The 20111-nt window shown below is 44.1% G+C and overlaps 1 protein-coding gene across 3 annotated transcripts in view; it reads right to left on the reverse strand.

Annotated features, from left to right (window-relative positions):
* The window catches only part of LOC112246968 (histone-lysine N-methyltransferase 2A), a 59785-nt gene that overhangs the window by 11016 nt on the left and 28658 nt on the right, over nucleotides 1–20111 (reverse strand). For all 3 annotated transcript variants that reach the window (XM_042304870.1, XM_042304871.1, XM_042304869.1), the window contains exons 15-27: nucleotides 9832–10016; nucleotides 9391–9492; nucleotides 9154–9264; nucleotides 8414–8490; nucleotides 6966–7201; nucleotides 6698–6852; nucleotides 6318–6455; nucleotides 6034–6192; nucleotides 5826–5943; nucleotides 5622–5700; nucleotides 5365–5525; nucleotides 3904–4047; nucleotides 461–3743 (exon numbers count right to left, since the gene is read on the reverse strand). In XM_042304870.1, coding sequence (XP_042160804.1) covers nucleotides 461–3743; nucleotides 3904–4047; nucleotides 5365–5525; nucleotides 5622–5700; nucleotides 5826–5943; nucleotides 6034–6192; nucleotides 6318–6455; nucleotides 6698–6852; nucleotides 6966–7201; nucleotides 8414–8490; nucleotides 9154–9264; nucleotides 9391–9492; nucleotides 9832–10016 — 4948 coding nt within the window. The remainder of the gene's footprint in view (nucleotides 1–460; nucleotides 3744–3903; nucleotides 4048–5364; nucleotides 5526–5621; nucleotides 5701–5825; nucleotides 5944–6033; nucleotides 6193–6317; nucleotides 6456–6697; nucleotides 6853–6965; nucleotides 7202–8413; nucleotides 8491–9153; nucleotides 9265–9390; nucleotides 9493–9831; nucleotides 10017–20111) is intronic.

Genomic DNA, 20111 nt, shown 5'->3' on the forward strand with positions numbered 1-20111 from the left:
CACTCATTTACCAATCTCAGTTATGACTTCAAAAAGGTTTCTATAGTTACTGACCTCTACAAAGCATATTGACAGTCCTATTTCAGGAGTAAAATGCCTTGTTCCATTTGTCATATCATACTATAGGTTACTAGTAGGGAGAGGAAGAGTTTAGCATAAAGGTTAAAAATAGCCAGACATGATCTTATCGACACTGACGAGAAGAGGCCCACACTGGAAACATGAGTGACGTGCCAATAGTGAAAAAAAAATCTATTTCAATATGATTCTGACCTTTAGCATAGTTGCAGATGTAGCAAGTTAACCACTTAATAAAAAAGGAACACTACAGGAGACTCACTGGCTATCAAACATCAAGGCATGACTATTCTTGTATTATTAATTGAAAATAATATTTGTACATTTTGTCTCATTACTCATTTCATAAGATCACTGCCCTGATAAGTTCCAAAAGACTAACCTTGTGCATTCAGAGTCACTCAAGTGCTCCTCCTTTAGCTTGTCCAGGTCCAACACACCTTTCACCGTTGGGGTTTTAATGCGAACACCCCCAGCCCTGCTGGAGACAGCAGCAAAGCTGTCTTTGGGTGTCGGCAGGTCCTCCTTAGCACTAGGGGGTTCTGGCTCTAGGAAGTCTGTCTTGGACTTCTTTGTGGCACCAATGCGATCAGAAAGGGAGGACACCCTCTTCATACGGACATGGGCGCGAGGAGGGCGGGGTGTTGAAACAGACAGTATGGTGGCTGCGGGCTCGGGTTCGATGAGTAGTCCTGGGGGCAGGACCACAGATTTCAGGGAAGGGTTGTTACGGAATGTGGAGGGACTCAGTATGCGCGGACCGGTCCGGTTGGGGGTGTAGTTACTGGCCATGGCTTGGTTGATGATGGCTTGGGCGCTCTCAGTCTTGGTCATGGAGGAACTCCCGTCCTGACCAGCAAACTCAAACAGGTCTGCAGCTTTGTCAGACTTTTTTCTCCCAGAAGTTGTGGAAGGTTCTTTCTTCTTTCTGGGTTTCTTCATCCCTGGTATAGCTCCATCTGCAGATGTGCTTGCGTTCTTCCTGGGTTTCTTGACTGCTGCCACTGTCCCATTGCTGTTGTGAGTGAGCAGTTGAGTGATGGTACCTGGGTTCTGAACCACAGGCGTGGCCATCCTAGGGACATGGGTTGGCATGGCTGTCCCTGGAGTCGGGGTGGACATTGTACCAGCTGGAGCTGGGGTGGACATTGTACCAGCTGCTGCCAAGGTGGCAGACAGGGCATTGCTCTGAAGGAGGCTGGCTATCTGAGTGACACAATTATAGGAGGGAGAACTCTGACTGGGCAGCTGGAAGGTGTTGCTCTCTGGGTTCTTCACAAAGATCTGGCCCAGGCGGTTGACCAGCAGAACGTGAGGTGTAGGGTCCACGTTGGGACCACCCACTTCCTTCACAGTAAGGATAGCGTGGCCAGGTAGTCCCTGAGGTAACAGCGGCTGTTGGGGCTCCAGTGGCGGCCTGGGGGTGGAGAAGTTGATGGAGATGGTGTGTCCCATGGCAGCTTCCTTCTGCAGAGACGTGGAGCTGTATCCGTTAATCATCACAGGGGCAGAGGAGGGCTGAAGTGAAGAGAGCATGGGGTGACACTGGGTGGATAGAGCATTGGAGATAGAGCATACAGAGGGAGAGGAGGATACAATGGTAATTGCTGTGGAGACCATGGCCTGGGATTGTGTGGAGAATATAGGCAGAGAGACTGATCCATAAGTTGGGAGACTGACGCTTGATGTTGCAGACAAAATGGGATCAATTTGAGAGGACAAATGTGGAAGGGCACTGCCTGGAATAGGTGCTGATAATTTGGTACAAAAGGTCTCCATGGGTGGCAAGACTGTTGACCCTTGGGAGGATGTCAGGGGTTGTAGTGAGATGCTAGTGAGAGGTGGCCTTGAAGGGTTAAAGCCAGGCAAAGAGGACTGCACAGAGGGACTCATTTCTAAAGGGTTCATCTGTGCTACGCTGGGGTTAGGGAAGTCAGAGGAGATAAGAGAAGACGGTTGAAGAAGCTCCAACAGGGTGCCCTGACTACTGCTCAACGAGAGATCTCCGGAACTCTCGGTCAAGTGGTTCATGTAAATGGCAGATCCATCTGTGGGCAATACAAAGTGGCCGCTGTTAGAATCCAAGAAGAGGTCTTTTGGAGCTTGAGGCTGATGGGTTTCCATGGGAGCATCAACCTGGACAGGAACCAGTTCAGTGAAACAGGTGCTGGGGGAGGGAGGATCACACCTTTCAAGAACAAGTGGAGCCTCAGGGGCAAAGTCTAGACCGGAACCTTGGAATAAATCCTCTGGGTAGACCGTATCAGGCACCTTAGTATGGACAAAGTCCGGCAGAGTTCCTAGAAGGGGTGCAAGCGGCACTGGTTCCTGGGCTTCTAAGGTGGGGATTGAGTTTTGTTGTTCAAGAGGAGTTGGGAAGGTGTATAACTGCAGGGGAGTAGTTGTTGTTGTGGATGGGTCCACTGCAGCTGGTCTTGGAGCTTCTGGTGAGATCTCAATTGGCGGAAGGGTCACACTGTCCAAGTCAGTCCCAGCCTGTTGTGCGGCATTAAAGGCTTTGGATGGATCCTGGGGTATATACGCTGGGGGAGGTTTTGTAGAGGGGAGGACAACTCTGGTTGAAGATTTGAGAGGGTTGCTAAGGGGTGACTGATCTGAGACAGGGCTTCCAGAGTCTGCACTTAGACCATTTGTCGTCATTTCTACTTCAGGCGGAACATGCATTTGAGCTGGGTTCTGAACTTGACTGGCGCTCTTCAGTTTCTGAGCCCCGTCCGTGGTTGTCACGCTGGCATCACTCTCCGTCCCATCGTCCACGCCATCCAGTTGAGGGATAGATCTTGAAGAGGGAGAGGCAGGAGCCTGGGTTGGGTCCCTGGAGCCTGTGCGACTGACCACAGTCCGCGAGAAGTCAAAATAGTGCTCCATGTCCTCATCGGAGGAAGTGTTCCCCCAGTCTTGCCTGGCAGACGCAGCTGAGCGGGTTAGGGCTGTACGTGTCTTCCTCTTGCGAACCTCTGGCTCCCAGAACTCCTCTTGGTTGTCGTCGCCCTCCACGTCTATCTGGGCACCACAGTTCATGGCCACTCCCTCATTTACTAGCATCTCCTCAATCTCCAGCTCAGTCTTCAACTCGGAGCCCATGGCCACGTCAGAGTCCTCGCGGAATTGTGTGAAAGAGCCCCTAAGTGGAGAGGTGCTGTTAGGTGCAGGGTTATCCTCCGGTTCTGGGGAGGCCAGGAAGTTGTGTGGTACCTCCACTGAGTCTGACTGGTTCAGGTCGAAAGACAGCCTGGGTCTAGGAGAGTGCTGGATGGTGGGGGAGAGGGACAGGCCAGGGGAAGGGAAGCTGCCCACACTGTCTTCCCATGGTGGCTGGGGAAAGAGTCCTGAGGTAGAGTGAGTCATGTTCCCTGGGCATCGGGCAGAGGAAGCACTTCGACCTCCGACAGGGCGGGTAGAGGGAGAGGTCAGCAGGATATCAGTAGCCCCTAGGGGAAACAGCGGAGAGGTGGGCACGGAGGCCTTGGGATGCATGGAGCCCCCAGTGCGGAGAGTGATTAGTCCAGAACCAGTTGAAGAGCCTAGGGGTGGGGAGGACATGTCCCTGCGGGTTTGGGAGTGGGGGCTGTGGCGACGGGGCCTGCGTGTCTCCTCCAGGTCACTGATGGTCAGGATGTGGTGGGGTTTGGACTTGGTAGCTCCTGCAGAGGAAAAACAGATAGAAGTAAGACAACTGAACGGACACACAAACAACCAATGCTTTCTGGGTAATATCTATAAATCAATCCAAACCTGGCAATTGCTTTTTTTTAACCCAGAGGTGTTCTACAAAACAACATCAGCCAACTACGGAACAGTTACCTGGGGAGGGCAGAGGCCGGAACAGTCCTCCAGCTGGTCTCCTGATTTTGGGCCTTGCCCCTTGGTCAGGTTTAGGGAGTGGAGCTGAGAAGCTTGGAGTAGTGGGTCGGGAATGTGCCACATCAACCTCTTGGGCATCAGATTCTAGAGGTGAAGCAACAACAATTCTGTTTACTATGCCACGGTTAAGTCTTTGCCAATATCCACTTTGCAGTGTAAGAAAGCCAACAGTTACACATTCACACTAATATTTTATGTTGAACAAAAATACTAATTCAACATTCAACAATTTTAAAGATTTCAATGAGATACAGTTCATAAGGAAATCGGGCAATTTAAATAAATCCATTAGGCCCTAAATCTATGGATTTCACATGACTGGGAATACAGATATGCATATTCTGGTCAGATACCTTAACAAAAAAAAAGGTAGGGGTGTGGATCAGAAAACCAGTCCGTATCGTGCGGGACCACTATTTTAGCCTCATGAAGCGCAACATCTCCTTCGCATAGAGTTGATGAAGCTGTTGATTGTGGCTAAAATAGATTGCGGCTGCGCGAAGTTGCTGGAAAGTGGCGGGAACTAGAACACACTGTTGTACGTCAATCCAGAGCATCACAAACATGCTCTAAGAGTGTGGAGTCTGGTGAGTATGCAGGCCATGGAAGAAATGGGACATTTTCAGCTTCCAGGAATTGTGTACAGATCCTTGCGACATGGGGCTGTGCATTATCATGCTGAAACATGAGGTGATGGCGGCGGATGAATGGCATGACAATGGGCCTCAGGATCGCGTCACGGTATCTGTGCATTCAAATTGCCATCAATCAAATGCAATTGTGTTCTATGTCCGTAGTTTATGCCTGCCCATACCCTCACGACACAATGGGGCACTCGGTTCACAACGTTGACATCAGCAAACCGCTCACCCACACGACGCCATAGACGTGATCTGCAGTTGTGAGGTCGGTTGGACGTACTGCCAAATTCTCTAAAACGACTTTGGAGGCAGCTTATGGTAGAGAACTGAACATTCAATTCACTGTCAACATGTCTGGTGGACATTCCTGCAGTCAGCATGCCAATTGCACGCTCCCTCAAAACTTGAGACATCTGTGGTATTGTGTTGTGTGATAACTGCACATTTTAGAGTAGCCTTTTATTGTCCCAAGCACAAGGTGCACCTGTGTAATGATCATGCTGTTTAATCAGCTTCTTGATTTGCCACACCTGTCAGGTGAATTGATTATCTTGGCAGAGGAGAAATGCTCACTAATAGGGATGTAAACAAATTTGTACACTAAATTTGAGCGAAATTGGCTTTTGTACATACAGAAATTGCTATGATATTTTATTTCAGCTCATGAAACATGGGACCAACACTTTACACATTGCACTTATATTTTTGTTCAGTGTAGCAGTGAGGGTTTGATGCAGTGTTGCATTACCAGGACTCTCACCTGACTGGGCGCAGGGGCTGTGTGCTATAGTGCTATTCTCTCCTTTGTCAGGCATCTCTTCAGCAGGTTTCTCAGGGACCGGAGGGCGGACCTCACGGATCGTACACGTGTATTTGCATCGCCGCAGTGGGTTCACCGTGCTCCAGTACCAGCGAGAACACCTGCAGAGAGGAGTTGAAAGGAAGGAAGTCATGAAAAACCACATCTAAACATGCCAATTTCTGATTCATTATTAACTATGAATTGCTGCTACTTACCGGTAACCCACTGGGAAAAGTTTTCCTTGCTTTGCAGACAGCTCAGTCAGCATACCTAGCTTTTCAATCTGCAAAGAGCCTGAATTCAGAAAATAACAATGATTAGATGAGCAAAACCCATGACCCGTCCTGTGTCCACTGTACTGTGATACCTGTACTCAAGGGAGCTAAAAAAGAACAATGTAATGTGTCGAGACAACATACCAATCATCAAATTGATGTTTTCTGGCTCCAGTCCGGTCAAGAACTTCCTGCGAAGACTGACCCCATCAAAGTCCACGTACATCCTCCGATTCACCTCAAACCCTTGGCCGGTGATGATCTGCAAACGAACAAGAACAATGTACACATGCGTGAGGAAACTCGATGAAAAAAAACATAGTCTCACTACTGAGTAGTCCCAGGACTTTACCTTGCCACTGATGAGGTCTCTGTGTTTGTAGCAGTAGACCTTCTTGTCGTCCTGGAATACACAGTTGCGGGAGCGGGCACACATGAAGTGGTAGTTGCTCTGGCAGGAGGTCAGACAACAGCCCACTGTGGCACCTGTATGGTTACAGCGCTCACAGCGCTGAGAGAACAAGATACATAGGGGTGGATAAGGCGTTTGAGAGAGACGGACATTGGACAAAGATACACAAACTACAGCTGCTGGAAAAACAACAACGTCACTGCACAAATAAAGTGAAGCCTCACCATGAAGCGCCCCCTAGCGACGGCACTGTGCACGTGCATCAGAGAGCCATTGTCCTCCTCGAACACCTCGGCGGACCACATGGAGCAGTTGATGTGAGCCCATTCGTTCTGGCCCAGGTACAGCAGCCTGCCCGCCTCCTGAGGAACACACGGAGGAGGTTAGAAATACAGTACTGATGGGTTACCTACTGTGTGGATTTGGTTTACTTAATTTCCTGATAGTCAAGGGCTGTTATGTTGAACAAGGGTATGAAGGCTTAGTGCTCTGAAGTCAGAGTGTGGTTTGTGTTTCTTCCCACCATGCTGTGATTCCTTAAGTCACTTTTGACAAGGGCTTCTCAGAAGTGTTCTGAAACCTAGTTTCATTCAGTCTTACTCACATTGGACTTGGCATCTCCATACTTCTGGCACAGTGAGCATTGCCTCCCGTCGTCCTTGGACCACCCTGTGTCTAGTTCAGCCTTGGACAGCCGTCCCTCAGACTTGGATGGCCATCCCTCAGACATGGATTGCCGTCCGGCTCTTCCCCTTTTCCCTGAGGGACAAAGAACAGACATCATACCAAAACCACAACAACCCCCTTAGGAAATTGGTCTATTCAATATTTGCTTTCTCATTGTTTTTCCTCCCCTCAGTTGTGTAAAGTACCTTTAAGTTTATTAAGCCTGAAAGCCCTGTTTTTCCTGAAGTGGAGGCCCCTGGTTGGCTCTGTGGTCAGTGGGGTGGTGGGGTGAGGCACCTCTTCTTGTTTCACCTCCAGGCGTAGTACGTTCTCCGTCTGCAGGGTCCCCAGAGGGGTCCTGGACCTTAACTCCTCCCTCTCACGCCACTGAGCATACACATGCTCAGTGGTGGGGGGCTGAACCGCATGGGACAGCATCCCACTGCAATGGGAAAGGGAATGGATGGAGAAATGGAGGGGTGAGGAGATGAAAAAAAGAGTTAGTCAAGTTCTGTTAGTCATGCTGTGCCAGATTCCAATTTGAGTTACCAGCACGTAACTCAAATTTGGATGGTTTGGGCAAACATCTGAGTTACATGCTCAGTTACACTAAAGTTAGAATTTGACTTGAAGAGAACACAACTGAGACAGTGGCTCACATCTAGCTGATTATGATTACACTCATTTACAGTAACAAATAATTCATGTTTATTAATAAATCTTAAGATAATCTTAAGAAGATAAGGTGACAGGCAGGTCAGGTCCTGAGCTTACCACTCTACCTTTACCACTCTGTGAATCACCCTACAATGAGCTAAATGAAGTCACTACTCTGTGTCCTCAGTCGCAGGGAAGGAAAGATGTGAACTGGGAATGTGTGAGAGAAGGGGCCAGTCCTGGTTTTAACATCCAGAAGAAGAAAATAAGAAAATAATTGTAAGACTAACTTCTGTAACATTGGATTTGAATGTCCCAAACTTTAAGGTTGTTGTTAACTGTATAGTACAATTCAATCAACTCATCATTTCCCATCAGGATGTGAACAACAGGGGTGTCATACAAATGTGTGGCAAACCAGAAAACATAAATCAGTTGCTCCACTGAATGTAGGCTTATGCTGCTTCATGGAAAAATACATACATTCCTGCAGGGCAGTAGTGAAGCAATATGTTACAACCCAAAGTTAAACTGGAATTTCATAGAAATGTTCACATGAGTCAATATCTGATGACTTAAAACATGGCAACTTCTTCAACCTATGTGGTAAATCCCCAAATCGCAATGTCTGAGAAATAACTCCCAGACAGATAACCTTGTAAAGAGCCTTGGTTAATCGTACGCCGAGTTCACAAGCATAACAAAAAACAGGTTTAACAGACAAGGACAGGGATCTTCAACTAGATTCAGCCGCGGGTCGATTTTCTCTTGAGAAGATGGTCAGGGGGCCGGAACATAATTATACATCATTTGTAGGACTGCAAAATGATCGCAAGATCCCCAAACAGATATAATAATTTGACTAAATCAGCCATTTCAAAACTTACATTTGTATAAAACCACTTATTTCTCTTTTATGCACGGGAAATAAAATCACTGTGGGCCACCAGTTGAGATACCCTGAACTAGGAGATACGAGGAGCAGATTGCTACTCACATAGGCAGGTCTTTGGATCGGGGGTCCCACACTTTGGGGTCCTGACTGTTGAACCAGTTGAAGACCTCCTCCAGAAGCTACAGAGAGAACAGTGAGGAGAGGGTGAATCTACACTCCTCTGTTGGCCATTTTAAAACATGTACTGCTTTTTTCTTTCCAATAAACATTACAAATGGTCTTGGATTCAACCATCTTCTATGACTTTAGTTTGAACCAAGTGAACCTATGACCACCAGGGGAGTCATGGCCACCAGAATCATAGCGCCCCATAACTCATTCCCAATTACATACCGTTCTGCTGACTAGACAGCCATATGGAACAACTTAAGACACCACAAGACATTTTCTGAGGACTGATGTCACTGACTGAGTACAGACCATGCATTGTGTTAGGATGAGGATATTCAAGGGTCTGGGTTGTCTAACTTTATGAAACTAGTGTGTACAGTCTGTACACAATATCTCAACATAAGTTGAGAATGTCTCAAGCAAGATGAGCATTAATAGCTGTGTTCACAAAGTGCAGCCAAGTGTAGTGAGAACATTTGTTTATCCATTTATTATCACGTGTGTGTGCTTTTAACAAAAAAGCTGTGTTTATGTAGCTAAAGTACAGGACAAACGCGATAACATTGCAGAAGATATCGTTCAACCAACTGTTTTTCTGTCATACTGAAATCAAGTAAATACTTCAGATTAGTTTCCTCCCAGAATGTTGCTGTCTGAGTACTCAGCATTACCTTCAAGTAGTAGGAGCGGGCCACGGCTGTGGGCCTTTCATCCTCCGGTAGAGACTCCTCCTGGTCCAGACGCCTCCGCACCACTTGCACCACATCTTCATGGAATGATTTCTACAACATAAATAGACATGGAAATATACAAACATAGTTATTTAGCTGACACTACTCACTCATCTTCCTTTGAAATCTTTGAGATCCTGTCCTGCCAATTCAGATGCTATATAGATAGACACTGACCAGGGTGGTGTAGAGGCCTTTGTCAAACTTCTTGCCCACAGCACGGAGGTCACAGGCTGGCAGGCCCTCCGCTCCACTGTCAGGGACAACCTGGGTCACACACTACGAGGGGAATAAGGACAAATTTAGTACGCTACAGAGAAAAAAAAACACTGAACATATAGCCACACAAGCACTTATGTGGAACAGTTCAAGAGGAACAGGCAAATATTCCTAGCAGATCTGTCTGCAAATGTACATCTGATATCAGCTAATAAACTTTTTTTAAAGTGGAGAGTCGTTGCACTCGTTCTTTGAAATTATTTCTTCAGAAAAGCCACATCAAAACTTGACTACAAGTCATGATAGGTGTTAAAAAGCCTGTTGCTATTTTCAGCCTGTGCATCCTGTCTCATTTAGCATCCTGTGATAAGAAACATTGTACGGCCTGGTACCTCTCACCTGTGAGCAGGCAATGAGGTGCTGGGTGAGAGTGGAGGTGAGCAGGCAGGCCAGCACCTTCTCTACCCCGGCCCTCAGCTCCATGTGGAGCAGCTCTCTCCAGGCGCTGGGCTGGGACTGGCTGCAGGGCCGGCAGGAATACGCCACACTCTCTGGCAGGCTGGACAGAATCTCATACAGGTCACCTGGAGGGGAGGAGAGCGGAGAACAACCATAAGAACCATTCCTTGGCACTACATCAAAGCATGGGAGATAACAGCATGTGATGAACTTCAGATTTGGGCTGTCCCAGACAGAGGCTGTTCCTTAGACAAATCACAATTTACATTTTTCCCCCCCACATAGACACACCCTATGCATTTGAATAAAATCACCTATATGCACCAAGATTGTCTGATGATTTAAGCTCAATGCTTGATTAAATAATTTAGCCAAGGGAGCCCATTGGCCACACTGAGTAAAAACATTTGGTGCAGCAAGCAGCAAGTGTTTATTGCACTGTCCGCGCCAATGCTGCAACATAATAACAGCGATTTCATTTCTTACATGCTTCTTAAACTGAAAAGTTGTTACTGAAATGCTAACATTTGTTAAGGAAAAATATTCCCTAGATCCTTGTTCTCTTTGCGTGAAACATGTACGCACTGCATGCATGAGACCAATAGGGCCTCGCCTATAGTCTATCATAATCAGATCAATAAATTGGTTCTAACAAACTCCGAACACATGAATACAAAATGGATGTGCAGGGTGTCAAGACAAAGGGTGGCTACTTTGAAGAATCTCAAATATAAAATATATGTGTTTGTTTACTACATGATTCCATGTGTTAGTTCATAGTTTTGACGTCTTCACTATTATTCTACAATCTATCAAAATAAGATTTCAGAGTAACAAGATCCTGAGGCCCATTGCCGTGCCACTCATCCACCACCATCACATTTCAGCATGATAATGCACAGCCCCATGTCGCAAGGATCTGTACACAATTCCTGGAAGTTGAAAATGTCCCAGTTCTTTAATGGCCTGCATACTTACCAGACACCCATTAAATATGTATTGTATGCTCTAGATCGCCGTGTACATCAGCGCATTCCAGTTCCCGCCAATATCCAGCAGCTTCGCACAGCCATTGAAGTGTGGGACAACAATCTCATCTCTGTACCACACACAATCAATTCTCATCTCTGACCACACACACTTATCTGTAAGGTCCCGCAGTTGAGCAGTGAATTTCAAACACAGAATCAACCACAAAGACCAGGGAGGTTTTCCAATGCCTTGCAAATGACACCTATTGCCAGATGGGTTAATAAAAAGCAGAAATTGAATAGCCCTTTGAGCATGGTGAAGTTAATAATTACAATTTGGATGGTGTATCAATACACCCAGTCACTACAAAGTTGCCAGAGAGGAAGGAAACCTCTCAGGAATTTCAACATGATGCCAATCGTGACTTTTAAAAAAAACAGCTAGAGTGTAATGGCTGTGATAGGAGAAAACTGAGGATGGATCAACATTGTATTTACTCCACAATACTAATTGACAGAGTGAAAAGTAGGAAGCCTGTTGTATATACTAAAAATCCTCCAAAACATGCATCCGGTTTGCAGTAAGGCATAAAGTAAAACTGCAAAGAATTTGCATAAGAAATTAACTTTATGTCCTGAATACCAGTGGTGTAAAGTACTTAAGGAGTACTTTAAAGTATTTTTTTTTCAGTATCTGTATTTCACTATTTATATTTTTAACAACTTATACTTCACTACATTCCTAAAGAAGTTATACTTTTTACTCGCTACATTTTCCCTGACACCCGAAAGTACTCGCTACATTTTGAAAGCTTAGCAGGACAGGAAAATGGTCCAATTCACACACTTCTCAAGAGAACATCCCTGGTCATCCCTACTGTCTCTGATGGACTCACTAACACAAATCCTTGTAAATTATATCTGAGGGGGAGAGTGTGCCCCTGGCTAGCTGTAAAAAATAAATAAAAAATTAAACAAGAAAATTGTGCTGTCTGGTTTGCTTAAGGAATTTGCAATGATTTCTACTTTTACTTTTGATACTTAATTATATTTAAAACCAAATAATTTTAGACTATTACACCATTAGTATTTTACTGACTGTCACTTGAGTCATCTTCTATTAAAAAGGTATCTTTACTTTTACTCAAGTATAACAATTGAGTACTTTTTCCACCGTTGATGAATGCCAATCATTATGTTTGGGGGCAAATCCAACACATCACGGAGTACCACATTTCATATTTTCAAGCATGGTAGTGGCTGCATCATGTTATGGGTATGCTTGTCATTGGCAAGGACTAGGGAGTTTCTTAAAAATACAAATAAATGGAATAGAGCTAAGCACAGGCAAAACCCAAGAGGAAAACTTGGTTCAGGTCTGCTTTCCAACAGATATTTGGAGACAAATTCATATTTCCGCAGGACAAGAACCTTTTTAGTTTTGACTTAAATCTGCTTGAAATCTATGCAAGACTTTAAAATGGCTGTGTAGCAGTGATCAACAACAAACTTGACAGAGCAAGAAGAATGTTTTAAAGAATGTGCAAATATTCTACAATCCAGGTGTACAAAGCTCTTAGATATTTACCCAGAAAGACTCACAGCTGTAATCACTGCCAGAAGGTGATTATAAAATGTATTGACTAAGGGGGTTGAATACATAGATAAGGTTATTATCAAGATGTTCTTTTTTTCTAATAAAAAATAACTACAAATAATCCATTGTAATCCCACTTTGTAACAACAAAATGTAGAAAGTCAAGGGGTGTGAATTATTTCTGAAGGCACTGTACATGCATTGTGCATACATTTACCCCCTTTGAATTGTCTTTTCAATGTCTGTTCAGCCCATTGGCATCGGTTACTTCTCTCATTACTTCATATTGAAGAATAATTACTTGGGGAAGGTAGTGTATAGATTATATTGGGGGGGAATAATAATGCCTCAATTTACAATGTGCTGGTCCTAGACATCCCTGTATGTAGCCTAGAGTGTTGATCACCTTTTCCCGCTTCTTCCTTTCCTCAGACAAGAGATCTCTCCTTCAACAGGAAGGGATTCTTCCTTCGTGCCCAGTGCCTCATCTGCACTTGTGAATTTCATTATTTGCTTTCCCTTCCAAACCCACAGCATTGCCAAGAATCGTAGATAAGTTTTGATTTCACTTTTCTCCAGTGACCATCTGATCGGAATGAATTTGTAGCGTTTTTTCACAGCCTAGCAGGCAGGTCTGGATGAATATAATGGATTGGCCATGGATTTGAATTTCTTTACACCCCTGTGCCTTCAGAATGTTGACTTTGGCCCGATAGTTCCACAACTTGAAGATTACCATGCAAGGGGATTTAGCTTTCTTCTATTTCATGCCGATCCAATGGAACCGTTCCAGATCTTCTGGTGATATACCCACATCAAGTTCCTCTGAAATCAGTTTGACCATGTAGCTGGAAAGGGCTTCTTTTTCGTTGTCTTCCGGTAAGGACAATATTCTCATGTTTCATCTTGTTCTACAGTATTTTCTTGTGTGGTCCAATTCATCGTCCAAAGTTCGCAGCTGTGTTTCCAAAAGGCTAATTTTGTCGTCTTGTTCGCCCATACACATGCCTTGTTGGTGTCTGGCACGATAAGACTACTACCTTTGAGTAAATCTACCTTTTTCACCACAAATTATTTGTTTGGTGAGCATCAAGAGCCTTTTAGGTACGCTTTCCTGGATACCCCTTAGATGTTCATTACTCTCCTCTGCATCTCCAAGTTGTTCCTTGTCTTTTCCTCTGAGGGAAGTCATGGTTGAGTCGCCACGTCGCTTTAACAACCGATTGGTTTGTTGATATACAGTGGGGCAAAATAGTATTTAGTCAGCCACCAATTGTGCAAGTTCTCCCACTTAAAAAGATGAGAGGCCTGTAATTTTCATCATAGGTACACTTCAACTATGACAGACAAAATGAGAAGAAAAAAATCCAGAAAAATCACATTGTAGGATTTTTTATGAATTTATTTGCAAATTATGGTGGAAAATAAGTATTTGGTCAATAACAAAAGTTTCTCAATACTTTGTTATATAGACTTGATGGCAATGACAGAGGTCAAACGTTTTCTGTAAGTCTTCACAAGGTTTTCACACACTGTTGCTGGTATTTTGGCCCATGCAGATCTCCTCTAGAGCAGTGATGTTTTGGGGCTGTTGCTGGGCAACACGGACTTTCAACTCCCTCCAAAGATTTTCTATGGGGTTGAGATCTGAAGACGGGCTAGGCCACTCCAGGACCTTGAAATGCTTCTTACGAAGCCACTCCTTCGTTGCCCGGGCGGTGTGTTTGGGATCATTGTCATGCTGAAAGACCCAGCCACGTTTCATCTTCAATGCCCTTGCTGATGGAAGGAGGTTTTCACTCAAAATATCACGATACATGGCCCCATTCATTCTTTCCTTTACACGGATCAGTCGTCCTGGTCCCTTTGCAGAAAAACAGCCCCAAAGCATGATATTTCCACCCCCATGCTTCACAGTAGGTATGGTGTTCTTTGGATGCAACTCAGCATTCTTTGTCCTCCAAACACGACGAGTTGAGTTTTTACCAAAAAGTTATATTTTGGTTTCATCTGACCATATGACATTCTCCCAATCTTCTTCTGGATCATCCAAATGATTTCTAGCAAACTTCAGACGGGCCTGGACATGTACTGGCTTAAGCAGGGGGACACGTCTGGCACTGCAGAATTTGAGTCCCTGGCGGTGTAGTGTGTTACTGATGGTAGGCTTTGTTACTTTGGTCCCAGCTCTCTGCAGGTCATTCACTAGGTCCCTCCGTGTGGTTCTGGGATTTTTGCTCACCGTTCTTGTGATAATTTTGACCCCACGGGGTGAGATCTTGCGTGGAGCCCCAGATCGAGGGAGATTATCAGTGGTCTTGTATGTCTTCCATTTCCTAATAATTGCTCCCACAGTTGATTTCTTCAAACCAAGCTGCTTACCTATTGCAGATTCAGTCTTCCCAGTCCAGTGCAGGTCTACAATTTTGTTTCTGGTGTCCTTTGACAGCTCTTTGGTCTTGGCCATAGTGGAGTTTGGAGTGTGACTGAGGTTGTGGACAGGTGTCTTTTATACTGATAACAAGTTCAAACAGGTGCCATTAATACAGGTAACGAGTGGAGGACAGAGGAGCCTCTTAAAGAAGAAGTTACAGGTCTATGAGAGCCAGAAATCTTGCTTGTTTGTAGGTGACCAAATACTTATTTTCCACCATAATTTGCAAATAAATTCATTAAAAATCCTACAATGTGATTTTCTGGATTTTTCCCCCTCATTTTGTCCGTCATAGTTGAAGTGTACCTATAATGAAAATTACAGGCCTCTCTCATCTTTTTAAGTGGGAGAACTTGCACAATTGGTGGCTGACTAAATACTTTTTTGCCCCACTGTACATAGATTACCACTCACTCTCTCCCAGGTACTTGGGGATATATTGATCTATCGATTTTATGGGCTTAATTTAAACTCTGTTTTCTGGCTTCTATATATACAAACAGATTTGTCTGTAAAAAAAAAAATCTACTCACTCCCCATGCGTCCTAAACAGAGCTACTCACTCCCCATACATCCTCTCGGTACCCACATGCCTCTCCTATGGCATAAATTCCAAGGAAAACTAACTTAAACTAGACAACAAAAAATGTGAGAAACATGTTCCTGAGAGCAAAGGTCAACTTCTTCATAACTGGAGAAAAAACCCACTACAAAAGCACAAGATGGGAACTTTGTAATTATATACAGTTGAAGTCAGAAGTTTACATACAGCTAAGCCAAATAGCTTCCCACAATAAGTTGGGTGAATATTGGCCCATTCCTCCTGACAGAGCTGGTGTAACTGAGTCAGGTTTGTAGGCCTCCTTGCTCAGACACTTTTTCAGTTCTGCCCACAAATTTTCTTTAGGATTGAGGTCAGGGCTTTGTGATGGCCACTCCAATACCTTGACGTCCTTAAGCCATTTTGCCACAACTTTGGAAGTATGCTTGGGGTCATTGTCCATTTGGAAGACCCATTTGCGACCAAGCTTTAACTTCCTGACTGATGTCTTGAGATGTTGCCTCAATATATCCACATAATTTTCCTTCCACATGATATCATCTATTTTGCACCAGTTCCTCCTGCAGCAAAGCACCCCAACAACATGATGCTGTCACCCCGTGCTTCAAGGTTGGGATGGTGTTCTTCGGCTTGCAAGCCTCCCCTTTATCCTCCAAACATAACGATGGTCATTATGGCCAAACAGTTCTATTTTTATTTCATCAGACCAGAGGACATTCTCCAAAAAGTACAATCTTTGTCCCCATGTGCAGTTGCAAACCGTAGTCTGGCTTTTTTTAAACGGTGGTTTTGGAGCAGTGGCTTCTTCCTTGCTGAGCGGCCTTTCAAGTTATGTCGATATAGGTCTCATTTTACTGTGGATATAGATACTTTTGTACCGGTTTCCTCCAGCATCGTCACATGGTCCTTTGCTGTTGTTCTGGGATTGATTTGCACTTATCGCACCAAAGTACATCTCTAGGAGACAGAACGCCATTCCTGAGCGGTATGACGGCTGTGTGGTCCCATGGTGTTTATACTTGCGTACTATAGTTTGTGCAGATGAACGTGGTACCTTCAGGCATTTGGAAATTGCTCCCAAGGAAGAACCTGACATTTCTGAGGTCTTGGCTGATTTCTTTTGATTTTCCCATGTTGTCAAGCAAAGAGGCACCGAGTTTGAAGGTAGGCCTTGAAATACATCCACAGGTACACCTCCAATTGACTCAAATGATGTCAATTAGCCTATCAGAAGCTTCTGACATAATTTTCTGGAATTTTCCAAGCTGTTTGGCACAGTCAACTTAGTGTACATAAACATCTGACCCACTGGAATTGTGATAGTGAATTATTAGTGAAACAATCTGTCTGTAAACAATTGTTGGAAAAATGACTTGTGTCATGCACAAAGTAGATGTCCTAACTGACTTGCCAAAGCTATATTTTGTTAACAAGAAATTTGTGGAGTGGTTGAAAAATGAGTTTTAATGACCACAACCTAAGTGTATGTAAACTTCCGACTTCAACTGTATGTTTCTGGGTAACCCCGATAGCAAAAGGACAAAGCAAGAAAGCAGAACTCTAGTCGTGCATTTTTACTACTCCTTCAGGCAGAAAGTGACATCAGGGCATTACATTAAATAACTATTTTGAGAATCACCCACGTAATTCATTCGACCTTTCATACTAGTTCTCTATTGGAAACTCCTGTGCTTAATGTGATGAGTCATTTGTTGAATGCTCTTTAATGCTACTGGGCTCATTGCACCGGATGTTCTGACTTGTGTCAATATACAGTGTAGGCTTGTCACAATACCAACATTTTACAAACGATACAATACCAGGCAAAGTATCAGGATACCGAGCAGTATCAGTGGCCTAGCATCCCCTGGATGCTTTTCTAAATGTTCTCCAAAAACCACACTTGTACTCAATACAACATAATGAACTTAATAGAATACCGCATAGAATGGCTGATTTTCTGATATTTGCAAAGCCCTACCTGTGATTTGGCTGGAGTAATGGGAGGAAGGAATATACATCAGTGGAGGGTGCTGACGGCTCATAATAATGGCTGGAACAAGACAAATGGAATGGCATCAAACGCAGATAAACCATGTGTTTGATACCATTCCACAAATTCCGCTCCAGCCATTACCACAAGCCTGTCCCTCCCCAATTAAGGTGCCACCAATCTCCTGTGAAATAGACGCGTAATGATCTGCATGTCATTGTGTCAGTAAGGAGAAGACACTGCATGAAACCTTCTTTACTCTTCAGTTGACACACACTCACCCTCCCTTCCTCACACACTGTCTCCCTCACTCTCAAACATCACTCTCTCCCACAAACACACATACACACACTGAGCCCAACTTAAAACATTAGGCACCAAACAGAATTTAAGGAGCACCAGAAATAGATTTTTTATATAGTTTGGGCTTACATTAGGTCTATATGAAGCCTACATTTAAAGCACATCTCATGAGTAGCAGACCCAAATTCCTTTCCTCGTATACCAATCAAATTTGCCCAAACCTACTGTCAAGTTACCAGGTTGTTAGGTAACATGACTGAACAACGTTATTTGATGTCAAATCAATGAGCAACCCGGGGTTTGTTCAAAACGTCCCGCGTCATGGTTTGTGATATATAAAATGCACGCGAATCCTGATACAAATAAAAAAGGCATCTCTGGTACTATGAGTCATATTTTTGTAACCGTTTAGGCTAGAGACAATTTGTTGGGGCATGGACTCTACAAGGTGTTTAAAGCATTCCACAGGGATGCTGGCCCATGTTGACACCAATGCTTCCCACAGTTGTGTCAAGTTGGCTGGATATCCTTTGGGTGGTGGACCATTCTTGATACTGTTAGATTCTGGGTTCTGACTTCTTAAACTTGGAACATTGTTATTGTTAGAGACATGATACATCAGAAGTAATACTATAGTATCTGAGGAGTGAAACAGACTGGTTTTTATATCAGAAATTAATGGTTATCTGTAGGAGCCAGATGGCTTTGGAATGTGCTGAGTAGAGGGGAGGCAATCACATGATTGCTATAGGTGGAGAGCTTTGGATTAGGCATCAAGGGGGTTGAGGTCAGGTCACCTTAAGGGAGAAGGAACGGTTTATTACCCCATCACTTCGCCTTCCTGTCGAACCATAAAAGATGTAAGGGTTGGAAAGAAGGAGGAGTGCATCTAAATTGGAGTATATATACACTTGTGTTGGTGGAAACATGTTTTGTCTGAATGATCTGTACTGACCCTCTGGGAAGAATAAAGTTGGTTAAGCTTTCATGGTATCGGTTGTGGGACGGTAGTGTCCCACCTGACCAACATCCAGTGAAATCCGCAGTGTGAAATTCAAAAATACCAAATTCAAATATTTAACATTCTAGAAAATATATGTGTGATAATGGGATTTATATGTTCATAAGAATGATTAGAATACTCCACCCTGAAACCATATGATTGTATGAAATTGACTAGAATCATGAGATTACTCTAATGATGTGTGTGGTTTTAGTTAGTAGAATTATATATCCTTGTGTGTAGTTTATGTCTATTATAGTATCTTAAAAACAGATTGTCTGAGCAAGATTCGGTGCTGACCTTGGCTGGGGCCACTGAGAGTACTTCCCAGGGTCTCCCTATCTTGAGGGAGGATGGGGAGTAAGTCTCACGGATAGTCAGAGGATGGTTTGTCCTCTGGGTTTCACCTGCCATATCAGTTCTGTTATACTCACAGACATAATTTTAACAGTTTTAGAAACTTTAGAGAGTTTTCTATCCAAATCTACCAATTACATGCATATCCTATCTTCTGGGCCTGAGTAACAGGCAATTTACTTTGGGCATGCTTTTCATCCAGAGGTGAAAAAACTGCCCCCTACCCAAGAGAGGTTAACTTGTCTCCTCCCCTTCATCTACACTGATTGAAGGTAACATCCATAAGGGCTCATAGCTTTCAACTGGATTCACCTGGTCAGTCGGTCATGGAAAAAGCAGGTGTTTAATGTTTTGTACACTCAGTGTATGTTCTCTATTGTGAAAGCGGGGATGTAAACTGTTGAGGGCCTAAAAAAGGTGACAGAAATTCTTTGCACAGAAACGCACAAAAAAAATACTACGTAAACTGCAAGAAAATATGCCTATTTTCAGAGTGGGGTTGTCACCACACCAACACTTTACTAAGGATGTGCTACCAGACCAAGTATCATAATACAGAGTAATATGTATCTACTTCCCTTGCACTGCGAGCAGCTCCAATTATTTAACAAATGTAACACAAACCACATCACTATCTGCACACGCCAGCTCGCCATCACGGCTAAATAGCATTTTAAAAGTGATAGAGATGTGCAGAAAAAACAGATGGAGAGAGGCCTCTGAGCAGGCTAACGGCTGGTTAGTGGGACGCAGCTGGCTGCTCACAGCTGTCACACGTGATATTGGATGAAGCACTCGTTCTGATATGACATATCTGACATCACGATCTAAACCCTGGTATTCTATTTGTAGGACGCAGAGGTGATCACACAGGGAGAAGATCTGTTGGGACCTCAACGTTATAACTCAAAGAGTTATATACGCACTTTTTGTCAGATCTACATGACTCACGTGGATGACCTTTATTCGGAGATAAAAAGGCAAATATCACGGAAAAGTG

The sequence above is a fragment of the Oncorhynchus tshawytscha genome, linkage group LG23 (genome assembly GCF_018296145.1).
Source record: "Oncorhynchus tshawytscha isolate Ot180627B linkage group LG23, Otsh_v2.0, whole genome shotgun sequence".
Classification (NCBI taxonomy): Eukaryota; Metazoa; Chordata; class Actinopteri; order Salmoniformes; family Salmonidae; genus Oncorhynchus; species Oncorhynchus tshawytscha.